Raw genomic sequence first — 14,694 nt, 5'->3', positions numbered from 1 at the left:
TGTTGTTATGCACCAGCAGAAGAAGAGAGGGATGGATTTTATCAGCAGCTAGATAATACTGTAGATGAGATTCCTGATCATGGTATGATCCTGAATGGGATATATGAATGCAAAGTTTAGTAGTGGACATGCTAAGCAAATGAATAGTGTTGGACCACACAGCATCATGATGGTAAACAATAATTGGAAAAAGTTAAAAACTTGCTGTGAGATGCATGATCTAATTATTGGTGGTATTTGGTTTCTTCACAAAGACACAGACAAGGTTACATAGAACTCACCAGATGGTCAAATCAGAAACCAGACTGACCACATTATTATCGGTAAAAGGCATAGACTGTCACTGTTGGATATTAGTCTACAGAAATGCTGAGTGTGGCAGTGATCATCCATGGAAACAATTCAGTTAAAGTCCAGGAAAAAAAGCTGTGGCAGCTGAAACTAAATTTGATTTTGATAAGATAAAGGATAACTCTATGAGGGAGGCATAAAAGGTGATGCTTGGAAGGCCTTTCAAGATATTAATTTGTGATGATGAAGAAATCTCCCTATAGTCTGGCTGGGAAATATTCAAGGAAACAACATAAAACACAGTGGAGGGAGTTATTGGAAGGCATAAGCAAACAAGGAAAAGCTGGACAAGCAACAAAACAAGAACATCACTGTAAACGTGTAAACAAGTCAAACCAGTCTGCTGGGAGAGCGGAAGGAGTAAAAGCATTATGCAAAGTGGTGAAGAAATTACAAAGATTGGACAAGCAACAATTTTGGAAAGAAGAGGCTCAGCAACTAGAATAGACCTCCAGAAATCAAGATATGAAAATAATATACAACAAGATTAAGTTATATGGAAACACAATCAGGCCAGCAATGCAAGCGGCAAAAAAGGCTACCAGTGAACTAACAACAAATGCCAAAGTGGTGCTGGAAGTACGGAAGGAGCATTCTGACAAAGTCTGAACCCTGTAGTTCATCCAGATGCAAGCATTCTAGTCATGCTAAGTGAATAGGGCAGCTTTCAAAGAGAATGGACAACTGTACTACCATCAGAAGAAGAAATAGAGCAAGTGAAGCAGTTAAAAAACAGACAACTGAACAGCTCAATTGCTTAAAAGCCAATGGGACAAGTGCATTTGAAGCATTAGAAAAAAATATAGAAAAAGGTATGGGAACAAGAGGTGTCACCAGATGACTGGCTAAAGGCAATAGTTGGGCCAATCTTGAAGAAAGGAGATCCTGCAAATTCAGATAATTATAGAGGTATAAGCATATCGTCAGTACTGGGAAAAATCATGATGAAAGTAATTGTCAATGGATTAAGGCCAGTTTTAGAAAAATTAGTAAGCGAGGAACAGTGCAACTTCAGACCAAGTCCAAGTTGTATTTATTAATTATTCATGCTCTGACAGTTGATGGAACAAAATGTGAGAATGGGGGTTAAAGATCTTTGGTGTTTTCATCAACTTCACAAAGGCATTTGATTTGGTTTGTAGGAAAGCATTGTGGAAAGTAGCAAAATCATATGGAGTTTCAGATAAGATGATTGCAATTATAAAAGCTATGTATAAAAATTATTACTGTGCTCTAAGAATTGGTAGAGAATTAAGCAACTTATTCAAGTCAGTTTGGTGTAAGACAAGGGGATATGGAATCACTATCGCTTTTCTTCATGTTCTTAAACATTAAGAATGTGAGATGAGTTAGAGGATGTGACATTGGATGATCTACAGTTAAACTCCTTAGTTTGGGCAGATGACATCATACAACTGGCAGACACATTTGAGTTAATGATGATGCTCTTTGCTACCTTGGATAATTGGTGTATTAATATGGTAATAATAGTATAATCATAAGTAGTAATAAATTCTCTCCCTCAGCACCTATATTAATAAAAATAGAATAGAAGTAACATTAATATGCACAATTGAAATTGATTCAGAAAGCAGGATCTTCTAGGTACTGCATATAGCTTTTGTTAATTTGGATTCTCCAGGGCTGTGATGTCACAAAATGAAAAATCATAAAATCTGGAAATGTTGAAATGGATATTTAATTATCTATGGCTACCACAGAGTAAGATTATGAACCCAGCTAAATTTTAGTGTTTTGATTTTATTGACAAGCAAGCAAAACACTAAAGTGGTAATTTGTGAACCTTACTATTACACAAGAAGAACAAGTGAGTTGCTAAGAAGTTTTGAGATTGATGAGAATTTTATGCAATTATTTTCATGTTGCGGACTTTCTGGTCACCGCGAAAGAATAAGTACTGTAGTAGGACTTTTAGTGAACTTAGTTAAAATCAATATACTTAAGGCTGTCTCGAAACTGAGGCTACTTCAAGCTATTCTGCTAGGGAAATGCACAACAATGAAACTTCACACTGCTATTTGAAAAGCATTTTTATTTTCTGCTAACATTTTCAATTTAGCAACTGACTTTGGCAGGGTATTTTCTGGAACCCACTGTCCATTATGTTGGGGAATATTGGCAACTGTTTATTAGCCTTACAAAACTATGGTTACCACTGACAAAATGAAGTACTGTTGACTGACTTACCTTACTAAAATACTCTGCTCCCTGAGGGTGAATTTTGCACCCTTGAACAGAGCCTGTACAAGGCCTATGTTCCACTTAGGTCCATCCCATTTAAGCCCTCAAAATACATCTTAAATGGAATCTAAGTGTGCCTATAATAATAATACCCACCTCTTATACAGTGCTTTTCATCAGTAGCTCTCCAAGTGCTTTTATGAAGGAAATAAGCCTTAGGCAGGCTCTCTGCACAGTGGTAAATGTCATCCTGCAGGGAGAAGAGATCTACATGGAGTTAATGCATTGTTTGCTTCAAAAATACATCAGCTTTCAGCCAAAATAGTAAAGACTGCAAAAGAGCATCTCTCTTCTTAATTCATCAACTCAGATTGAATATTAGTATAAATAGCTGATTTTTACATGTCAAAATAACTTTGACTTTGCATGCTGCATAACCTTGTTATCATTTGGCTGGTTTGTGAAATGCTAATCAGTGATGTTGATTGAGACGTGTGTAAACTGTATAATTTTAAACCCTGTAGAGTCCTCTAAAAGTATGGCAAAAGTACAACATTATTCCTTTCTACTGTAGTTTTTGGAGGTGTCTATAGCCTCTGAATGACACCTATGTAACCAGAAATTTCCGTTACTGCTTTTTGTTCTTAGAGTATTTGCTTTCCAAGTAAGTTGTTTTCAGAAGACTCGTTCATGTAAGATCATAGTCTGTTGTGGGCCAGAATAGAATGAAGAATTCCCAGCGGCAGTGTGTTACTAATGTATTTCATCACGTAAGACTACATCCATCCATAATTAGAAGAACGTTAACTAGGGCATCATCCAAGCTTTTGTCTAGTTTGCCATTACATATATCACTTTCAAATGCTTTTAATGCCATCTCTGAACTTCAGCCCATTGAGTTATGTTTTTATCTTAGAAATTACAGTCTTCCATAAAGTACTACTTGTTCTCATTTTTGCAAGAGCGCATTTTGTAATTCAGACTCCAGTTAGCAGTATAAATAATGCAGGTCCATGTAGTTAAAGATATGTACTGTACTTTGCCATCATGGGCTGAATTCTCATAATATCTCCTTTTTCTACATTTAGAATAACTACAGGAGAATTTACACACAACATGAACTTATTCTGGTGTTTTTCTTTTTCTTTTTTCCTAGTGATATCCAACCTGTGGGAGAACCAGTAAGCAAAAGCAATCGCTCAAGAGTGGCTACCCGCTTTCCAAAGCTATCTCGACACCATCAAAGGGAGCCACGGAACCTGGAGCCTCAAAGTGGTGATCTCTGACCCTTTGTATAATTGTGAACATCAGCACCATGTACTTTAAACTGCCCTGTGATTCTGACCTATCCTATACTGTTGATTATGAAAGGCTCTGGGGAGAATACAGCTGCATTGAGTTAATTCCTGAAAGGAGACTCTCAATACTAAGGTTCATCATTCTGATTTAACAGGTCACTTTTGAAAGCAGCAAGCATTTTCCCAGTGGAATATGAGGGCTCTTCATGGGGCACTCAGCAAATTGTACACACTTCCTTTGTTTTGTAAAGCATTCTCTTTTCTTCTAAACTTACTCCACTACTATGAGTTCCTTGTTTGTGCCGTAGTGTCTCTTACACTCATCCCATCTATTTCTGTTCCTGAGATCTATGTGCCTCATATTCGGAGAATATTATTTTTTTCATAGAAGTACAACTGTAATTATCACTAATCAATATTTGTCAGAAAGTTGTACTTAAAAAAAACTCTCCTAACCCATTGCCTTTTGGAAATGGAATGACTGTTGCTTTTTCATTATGATCCTCTGATGCACTCAAGAGTCTTTTATAAACGTGACAAAGTAAATGACAGAAGAAAAAACAGTAGAGAGGGCAGAAATAGCTTTTGTATGTTTCTAGTCAGATATTCCCAGAAGCTCTCACTTGTGAAGAGTAATTCTACCAAAATGGAGATTCTAATAATTTTCTATTGACATTTTTGTTTTTGCTGCAAGGCAAGGTGCAGTACAAGTCAGCTCAAGGAGTTTAGCAAAAAAGGAAACACAAAGTTAACATGTTACAGAATAGAGTTTTCCAGCATTTGGCTTTGTTCTGTTATTGATTTCTTGCTGATGTTATTATAAAAACAGTCTCTCAGCATAAAGAAAGGGGCCATTTGAGCATTCTTACAACTACTTTGTAAGACACATGAAATGCTGTGGCTAAAAGATTGCCTAAGTTGAAAGTGCCTGTCACCTTTTTACTGCAAAGTGACTTGTAACGATGTTGTGAGAACAACTAAAGAAAACTGGGAGAATAATTGTTACAAGTGCTGGAAATCCTGAAATGGATCAACTGGAATCCAGTTCACAACATCTGTTAGCTATACTGCCACAGGCAGTAAACTATACTTTAGCCATATTTTTTTCCCCATGTATAGAGTCTTAACCAATATTCATTCATGTTTACTGAAGAATATATTCTGCTTTACCTGTGCACCAGAACAACTCTCTTCTCACAAGTTGTTTGGATAATCTGTGTCCCCATAGGTTGGTATATTGTCCGGCTATACTGAAAGAAGGACAGGAGACACTTGATATGGTTTTAATCAGACTGCAACTTTATTATTAGATGTCGGTGACCACCCAGCAGATAAAAGTGTATCATGCAGGTAACTCCATGTTCGTTCAGTTACTACCAGGAAGGCTTCTGCCAGCCCTCATCTTTTTCCATGCAGGCCCCCCAGCCACCTATTGCTGAGACCTAACCATCCACCACCACCCTTGTAGGAGGGTTAAGGTGGGCTGTAAGAAAGGGAGGTTGGCTCCCTGCCATACCATGTATAGGAGCCACCCTGTTCCATTACTTTAACCAACACCTCCGTTTTAAGTCCTTTACCAAGTCATTTATCCAGTCACTGTACACCTTCACTGTGGAGTACCTGCACTGGACATCCGCCCCACACTTGCTTAATGAGTTGCGACATATAGCCTAACTCCCTTCACTGTTAACCATAACAAAACCATCCCTGAACCTGCTGTGGAAGGCAAAAAAAAATCCACCCCACCAATCCACCCCATCAGGCCAATCTGCTGATGGGGGAAAAAGTCCTTCCCAGATACCCTAAAAGGAACGGCTAGCGTGATGCCCACAGCAGGTCCTGACCAAGCCTGGTATTTTGCCACCTGAAGGGGAGGGGAGGGGAGGGAAGGGAAAGGTAGGTGCTGACTCACCTGCTCTGTGGAAAAAGAGCTCCTCATGCCCAGACTTGCCCTTCTTCAACTCCTTCGCCCTTCCGGTCCCAGGGGATGAGTCAGTGTCGCCACACTCACCCCATCCCCTTTTGCAGCAGCTTCTGACCTCTCTCCCTCACCCTTAAAACACTGTTTCCTTTCCCTCAGCAAGCCAGACAATGGCCCCCCACTTAAAGGTGCAGTGTGGTTCATTTTTGTTATTGACTGTCAGTGTATTATGTTAAAACCTGACAGTAGTAATAGAAACCCAAGGGGTTGGGTTTTTTTCAGAAAAAGAATCCACTTATTATTAATGCACTTTTTTGAATGTAGAGCTATTTTAAAAAGTCTAATGAACTGAGACCCATATTCTTCAAGCCTTTGTCCCATTTTGTGGCACTTATTCACGAGTAGCCCTATTGACTTCAGTTGGATGACTCGCATGAATAAGGTTTGCTCAAAGTGAATAATGGTTGCAGAACTGGCTTCTGAGTGAAGAACGAGTCCTGTAATCCTTACATTGACATACACTGTCATAGATTGCACTGAGTGATGGGAAAAGGCAACCAGCAGCAACCAGGTATTAACACGCAAGACCCCAAAAGAAAAATTGTGTCCCAGAAATGAAATATTGTTCTGTTACTTGCAATTTTATCTGCTACTGCAGTATCTTCTGCACATCTATAAGAGAGCTCCTTTACAAATGAATCCCAACAAGCAGCTTTTCAGAAAAGCTAGATGTCTTGGTTGCATCAGAAAATGAGTTAATATTGGTGTTTGAATCCAGTAGGGTGGGGTGTTTGTTTAAAAATAAAAAATAATAAAATCTGTAAAGCCTCTCCGAACCAATTAATTTAATGCATAACTTATATTTTAAAGTTTGTCTTTGTTGAAAAATTCATAGATTGAATGTGAGTTCCACTTTGAAAGACTAAGAATTCATATCTTTAAAAGGTCTAAAGGCTTTACAAGATTGACAGGAGTGTAATCTGTAATTCATGTGCCAAATTTTGCCTACTAATATTGAATTACAGATTGAACTGAAAGCCTACCTTGCATAAATTCCTTTGGGGAGAATTGGATTTAGATGTGTTTACCACATGAATCTGTTTTCATCTTCAGAAAATAGTTCACAATGTACAGCTTCCCCCCCACCCCCGTCTTTGAAAAGCTGCAAATGGTAAGGAAACTAATTTAGCAGATACACATGTGCTCAACATAGAATGACATGTACTATCCATATTTTTAAAACTGTCCTTATTGGCTCTTTAAATTATCTCTTCCTCTCTCCTGATTAATTGGCCTTGCCTAATTTTTAGTATATGAATAAATATGCAAAAATCTGGACTTGTTTACAGTGAACAAGTTGTTCTCTGCTAATTTTAGCATAAAATTACTCCTAGGGGAATTTTGCGCCACTGCGCTTGCACAGAATTCATGTCCTTGCAGATTTTTTTGCTTCCCCGCAGAAAAATGACTTTCTGACAGGGAAGCAAAGGGAAGCTGCAAGAGCAGTCATGCACCACTCCCTTGCTGTGCAGGTACATCATTTCAGGCACCTGGAGCAGCCAATGGAGAGGTAAATCACCGCAGAGCTGGGGACACCCAGCCAGTGACTCCTACCCTGAGCTGGGTTCAGCTGTTAGTCCCAGCTGGGCTGGAGGCAGGAGAGGACGGGACTTCCTCTTCCCCTGCAAGGAGTGGCTGGGGCTGTGTCAGACCCACACCCAGAACCCCCACACACACACTCCCACAGCTGCAGGAAGCTCCGCATCCTCCCCTGCTTCCTGCCCTCATCGCTTCACAGCTGTGGGGGGAGATCTCTGTATGGGGACCTGCTCCCCCATCCACCCAACCACCATGCAGCTGGACCTCCCATACCCAGACACTCCTGCCAAACCTCCCTCTTACAACTAAGAATCCCCCCCGGCCCTCCATACCTGAAACCCACCCCACTGAACCTCAACCCCTGCAGCTGCATCCCCCCTGCACTCAGACTCGCTGCCTCCAGGCCCCAACCCCTGCACCCAGACCACCTCCCACTGAGCTCCCTGCACTCAACACCCCCCACAAGCCCCACCCCCTGAGCTTCCACATCCAGACCGCCACACCACTGACCCCCAACTAGCTGCACCCAGACCCCCACCCCACCAAGACCCCCCCAGCTGAGACCCCCACACCCAGACCCCTCTGCTGAGCCCCAATCACTTTCACTTGAAAGCCCCTACAGAGTCCCATTGCCCCTGCACCTGGAACCCCCTCAGTGAGCCTCTGTGCATCCAGATTCCCCACACCTAGACCCCCCCGCTGAGCTGCCTCCTTCCAGATTGTCCCACACAGAATTCTCTCACCCCACACCTGGATCCCCCCACACTGAGCTCCTCCACACTTGGACAAATAAAACTTGCAAAATTTTAAAATATTGTGCACAGAATTTTTAATTTTTGGAGCAGAATTTTTAATTTTTTGGCACAGAATGCCCTCACAAGTAAATAAAATGTATATATGATACTAAGATTAGGGACTGCAGAGAACCTTCACTTTGTGATATGAGCTTGTGTTACGTACTGCAGTTATTAATCCACTTAAATACTCTTCTGTTGTCTCTTTAAGAAAATAATTCAGTGGAATCTCCTCTCCAGAATTAACGCATTATAGAAAGTTATACAGTAGCTGAGCCTGCAATCTCAGTAGAAACATTCAATAACAGATTATACAATATGAACCAGATCCTGCTTGCTTTACTCACATGAGTACCATGAGACTACTCACATGAGTTAGGTGAATAGAATTTAGTGTTCTAAGGATTCTGGCCAAGATTTTCAGAAATGACTACTGATTTTGGATGCCCTAATTTTTGGCACCTGAGCCAAATGGGGCCTAGTTAGTTAGTCAGTCACCTTAGTGCTAAGAACTCATCCTCTGATGATCAGGCCCTTTAAAATGTTTTGGCACTGAAAATCTTGACCATCTAGTTTAAATTATCTAGTAGGGTTATATCATATATGCATAAAAATATTGTAATCATAACAATGATTCTAGTAAGTGTATAAGAATACTTTCAGTTTCTCCCATGTATCATTTAATTAAATGCGTGCCGTTCTGTTTATGAAACACTGCTTTCGCAAATCTAACCCAGATTGGTAGTGACTGAAAGCTGTGACTTTCTGATAGCTGATCAGTGGCCTATGCAAAATGAGTTGGTGGGTTCAATCCAGTTCTTGGTAGATAAGCATGTACATCACTGAACACCAGTCATTTGTAGTGATCTGGGCAGTTAGGTTAACAATCAAATAGTCCTGTCTTTTATAGAGTTGCCTTTTAAGTTTAGGATTGTAGCACAGTATCAGGACAATATAGAGAAACTTGCAGTGTTACCTCCTATTCACTACCTGTGCTGTATATTAGGGCACTATGAAATCCACATTAGCGAGAACATGGATGGAATCGCGGAATAAAAACAAAAACATGAATCCACCACTAAAAAAATCCAGAACTATACAAAAAAATAAAGTTGTCTCCTCACTGTGGACCTGGGTCCAGAGGAGCTTTGTGTCCCCACCACAACCCCAGCGCTGGAGAAGATTTAATTAATTTTTTTTTAATGGAAAAAAAAGAAATCAGAAAATAATAAATCTGAAAATACACAATAATAAAATGGATTTCATAGGGCCCTATGTATATATACAGTTTAAATCTCCAGGGTCTTAATCTGGAATCTTTTGTGAATGCTTAGAAAAAATTGTAGAAAAGATTTTTAATACTGTTTTTCTATTCCATTCAAAATAAATAACTTCCTAAGAAACATAAAGTAGACAGCAGACAGTTTCAGTTTTATTACAGCTGGGATTGTCTGTCAGTATTAATTTGTTAAATATTGACTACAGTTATTCAGAATCTTGTCTATTTAGAGATTCTGGCATTCTATACACAGATTTTAATGCACTGACTTAAATCCTGTTTTAAATCAAATTTCCCATTTAAATAAAAAAAAAAAAATCCCAAGATTAATTGGAGGCAGGATAATGACACAATAGCAAAGGCTTAACTTGACCAGTCTATTAAATCACACATTGGTGGAAGGATTCATAATTTCTAAGCCAGTCCTGTTTAAAAAACATTGTCACATGGTTAGTTGTAAACAAATTGTATAATTTTATAAAATGTACTGCAAGTTGTAAACCATTGTGATGGGATTAATATGATAAATATTTGCAGATACTGCATAATGGCAGTAAATTTGACTTTGGCTCATAAATAAGACCCAGATGTTAAGGTGCATTTTGTTGTTGTGAAATGAATGTTTTATTGTACAGAACAATGTCTTTTCAAGCTATCAAATCACTGAACCTACTTGAAACCTATATATAGGGTTGACTGGTTCAGAACAGCTAGCTAGTAATAAATTGGACCTGGAATGAGCATTGAGTGATCTACTGATGCTGTCTGTAAGTTCGTATTAATGACCTAACATGGTGATATTTTCTTATCAGTACATCAGAAGTGAAGAGCTGTGTTTTGTTGTTTTAGAAATGGGTCTCAATCTAGAAAACCCAGAATTTTGCAGGCTGGTCCAGACTCTAGTTGATGTATAAATCTCGCCTGCCCAAATATAGCAACTGAATCAATCCAGCTTCAATAGGGAAAATATTAAACTCTTAATACTTGGGAAACTGACTAATTCCCGGTTTTGTAACAGATGATTGAAAGTTTCCTCTGTTGCTGTTGGGGGCAAACTGTAAAATAAAGGCTTCAGGCTTTCAGAAGTTCATAGATAATCCGAATTGCCTCTCCTCTTGTGGCTCGCTTTCTCAACGTGATTTCCGCTCAGGTTGGGCGCCAATAGGGGGAAATGGATTGCACTGCAGGAGTTGGGGAGGAACTAGCATGGAAGCTGGCAGAAGGGAATTGAGACCAGTGTCAGTGAAAGACATGTTGCAACATGAGGCTCTCGCCTGAATGTGTTGGAGGGAGGAGCTATCTTCCAGCACTTGAGGAGAGTAAGGAGATGGAAAAGGCATTACATCAGGTAAGAGGTAGGCAGGGAAGTAAACTGGACAAGCTGAACAGGAGTATATACCAATAATCTAAGGTTTAAGTTGCTAGAAAAGACAGATTCTGTTCCTAACTTGTGTCATACTTACAGGAGTATGTTTCGTGGGACTCCCCCCTCCCCTCGCCAACCTCCTTTTTTCTTAGTCTCAGATTTGCTCCTCTACACTTAGCTATTGTGCATAGGGCTGCCAAGACTGTGGGAAAGTGAATTATCCCATAGGACAGTATCCAGATCAATTAATATTTATTAGCCAAGTGTACCTATAAATAAATAAATGAAAACCCTCAAATGTGTTACATTCCTGAGGGGAGTGGAGAGATTTTATAAAATTAGCTATTTGCAAACTATGGCCACATAAGATTTTGAAACTGATTTGAAGCATTTAACCCTACCCTGATAGTAGAGTGTATAAGCAAGCAAAATAAATTCTATTTCCTTTATAAAGGTACCTATTGACCAATGAGATTACTCTATTCGAGGATTTCACTTTCTGTTTGCATTGTGGTAGCCATTCTCTTTATGTTGCTTCAAAATGCCACTGGGACCTCTCTGATTCTACACAGTTTTTGTGTTTGAGGTTTCAGAAAAAAAACACTTTATTGTCCTTCATCCCATTATTCCAAATACTATGTGTGGGTGTTCTTAGAGTTACCCAAATTCCCTGGGAATCCTGTGGAACAGATATTTTGGAAGCAGGTGAGGTCATGGCCAAAATTCTGCTCTGAGATCAGGTGCTATCTTCTGAGATAGGAGGGTCACCAAATGGCACAAAGGCATATAGGATATGTTGTCACAACACAGTTAACTTGACTCCAGTGTTCTGTTCTACCAATGGGAGCTTCAGGCATACGGGAAAACTAGATTATCAGAGCCCAGATGACAGCAGAATTGAGTCCTTAAGATCAATAGGAGCAGCACCCTCTTGCTGGTGCTTAAATGAGCCACTCCTGCAGATGCATTCAAGCTCCATCATCTTGGATCATGAGACTAATGAACTTAGTTGTCTCCTTACCATTTCCTCATTATTTTTTTGGCCTATCTCACATACCACAACATGAAATATTAATTTGCTGTGCATTCAGCCATTTTGAATGCATGGTTTTGTAGCATTAGATATGTGCAATGTCTTAAAAATCATTTTAATATATTAAACTAGTGCTATTATAAATAATGTTTAAAACTATAAATTGATGTGCATTATGTTTTATTACACTTTCAAGAAAAGATTAAATGTTTGCTTTGTACCCTTTGTTCTGCTCTGCTGCTGGACAATGGTGTGGCCCAGTAAATGTTGTTACATGTTCTGTGCCCCCAACCCCCGCAAAAGTTCACTTTATGGTCCTCTTACATATAAATTGCATTATTTATTAAATCTCATCTGGAAATCTATCAATACAGATTTCTTATTAATAAGAACTCTTGTTTTTTCTGTTTATATTGACATGAATTTACACACAAGTAATTCACTGTAATATTTAAGAAGGAATCGATCAAATACATTCATATGGGAATATGTTTACCAATATTTCAGTAGCAGTGCCAATGTCGCTGAGAAAAGTTAAACTGGTAGTTGATTTTTTCACATGGATAATTTGAAATGTTAAAAGAGTATATACATATAATGAATTTAAAGGAAAATAAAAGCTTTTGAAAAGAAATCATAATTCTGAAGGTCTGCACTTTCTAAGAAGCCCTGGCTATTGAGCAAAATAGACTAAAATACCCTTTTGTCTGGGACCAAACCTGCTGGCAACAGGGTTTCCTTTTTGTTTTTGTTACACAACTTAGAAAATAGGCAAGATTATTTTAATTTTAAGGTAGCGTATATGTATATATAGTATTCAGATAAGCATCTATAAACTCTTTATATTATTTGTAAGCCATGTTATGTTAATGTTTACATGATAGAATTTTTAAACAATGTATATATAATTTTCTAAATACTTTGTTGTATTAAATATTTCTTTTGAAATATCCTGTGGTAATTTTGTTATAATTTGATTTAAATATGCCACTATACTAACAAGAAAATAAAAAATTGACATTTTGTATGGTAAAAGATAGAATGTTTGCAGCCTATTTGTGGTACTCGGCTGATCTGTGATTTATTTTCACCTTTTAAATGTGCAAAGTTAATACAAATATACTTTGGGCTAAATTTCCAAAACAATGTACTAGGCATCTGGTTTTAATTAGATTAATATTCTCATTCATTGTGTCTGATGAAGATTATTTGATGTGTGAAATCTAAGAGACATGGATATCAGATGTACAGGCAACCAAACAAATAAGAAAACAAAACAGTAAACATCTTTCAATTATATTCTCATCTTGTCTTACATGTTGCTGTTAGAAAAACGCATTTGCCATTGAAAATATGTTCCAAGCAAAAACCAATACAATTAAATGGGGTCTTGGAATCCCAGAAGTATTAGGGAGAAAAGAGTTTAATGAAAACTTTATTATTAATGGGAATATTTCAAACATTAAAAGCAAACCTTTTGTTTTATATAAAACAAACTGACCTATTTGACAAAGAGCATGTCACCTTGAACCTTTTTATATTTTCTTATAATTATTTCAAATACAGTGGAATAGTTAAAGATCACTACCTGCATTCTATTCTGAAATCATAGTTTTCATATAACTCCATTGTTTTGTTAGACCCAGTGTTGCTGGATACAGCTGTCATTAACAGTACTGTTTACTAATCAACTACGAATGCTGAACCTTTCACATTTTAGTAATTTTAAATCTTGTTTAGAAAAAAATGTGCCTATACAACTTGTCAGTCTGGGTCCTAAGTTTTGAACAGAAAAGTTTCAGTCCATATATATGGTTATAATTTACACAGCAGGAAAAAATCTTTTTGGGGATTTCATAAGCTTTATTTTGTCTTGCTTAAGAACAGAACTGAACAGTTAATCCTTAATGTAGGCTAAAGCCTTTTTGTATCTTAAAAAAACTTTTTTTTTTAAATGACAGCGTCAAATGATTTTTCCTTACCATGCAACATCTCTTTATGCAATATTGTGGCATGGTACTTACGCCATGCAATGACCAGCTGAAATAACATACTTTCATCCATTTCAGAAAGGATTTTGTGAATTCGGCATGATGTTGTACATAGGAACATTACATAGTAAATGCTGTGTAGAAAAAGCAGAATCAGTGCTGGCATGTATTATGTGATAAGAATATTGTTTTGTCACCAATTTTCTACCCTGTTTCCCCGAAAATAAGACATCCTCCGAAAATAAGGCCTACTTACAGTTTTGCCTCTCGTTGTAATATAAGGCATCCCCCCGATAATAAGACCTCCCCGATAATAAGGCATCCACCGATAATAAGGCATTTTTCATTTCTGAAAAATAAGACATCCCCTGAAAATAAGACCTAGCGCATCTTTGGGAGCAAAAATTAATATAAGACACTGTCTTATTTTCGGGGAAACAGGGTAGCAGGGCTGCTTCTGTTTATTTTTATTGTGCAAACTCCAACAGAAATGACTTGAACTTTTCTACCACTGCTTCCAGTAAGAAAAATATTCAGCAAATTACACATAATTATATTAACAATAATGGAGTTGCTGCTTCATCTTTTAAGATCAGAGTCCTGTTGTCTGTGTTGGAATATCCTATAACTAAATTGGCCTGGGATTTTCAAAGGGGCCTTGAAAGTCACTTGAAGTTGGACACTTAACTCCCATGAATTCCTTTGAAAATACCAGCCTCGATAAATTCCTTTAAATTAACAGTTCTGGACACCCTTACTCAGATAAATAATCTTTACACATGCAAAATCAATGGGGCTGTTAATGTGAATTTGTACTACTCATGTGCTTAATATTAGGCATGTGTTTGGGACTATATGAT

At 38.0% G+C, this 14,694-nt stretch overlaps 1 protein-coding gene across 8 annotated transcripts in view; it reads left to right on the top strand.

Moving 5' to 3' along the window:
* SNX29 (sorting nexin 29) overlaps positions 1 to 14,177 on the top strand; it is a 497,538-nt gene extending 483,361 nt beyond the window's left edge. For all 8 annotated transcript variants that reach the window (XM_042861636.2, XM_005307585.5, XM_065558889.1 and 5 more), the window contains one exon: positions 3,710 to 14,177. In XM_042861636.2, coding sequence (XP_042717570.1) covers positions 3,710 to 3,839 — 130 coding nt within the window. In that variant the 3' untranslated portion in view covers positions 3,840 to 14,177. The remainder of the gene's footprint in view (positions 1 to 3,709) is intronic.
* Positions 14,178 to 14,694: the final 517 nt, after the last annotated feature.

This window comes from Chrysemys picta, chromosome 10, assembly GCF_011386835.1.
Source record: "Chrysemys picta bellii isolate R12L10 chromosome 10, ASM1138683v2, whole genome shotgun sequence".
Classification (NCBI taxonomy): Eukaryota; Metazoa; Chordata; order Testudines; family Emydidae; genus Chrysemys; species Chrysemys picta.
Note: the sequence above shows the minus strand (reverse complement) of the source record. Positions and strands in the feature narration are given on the sequence as shown.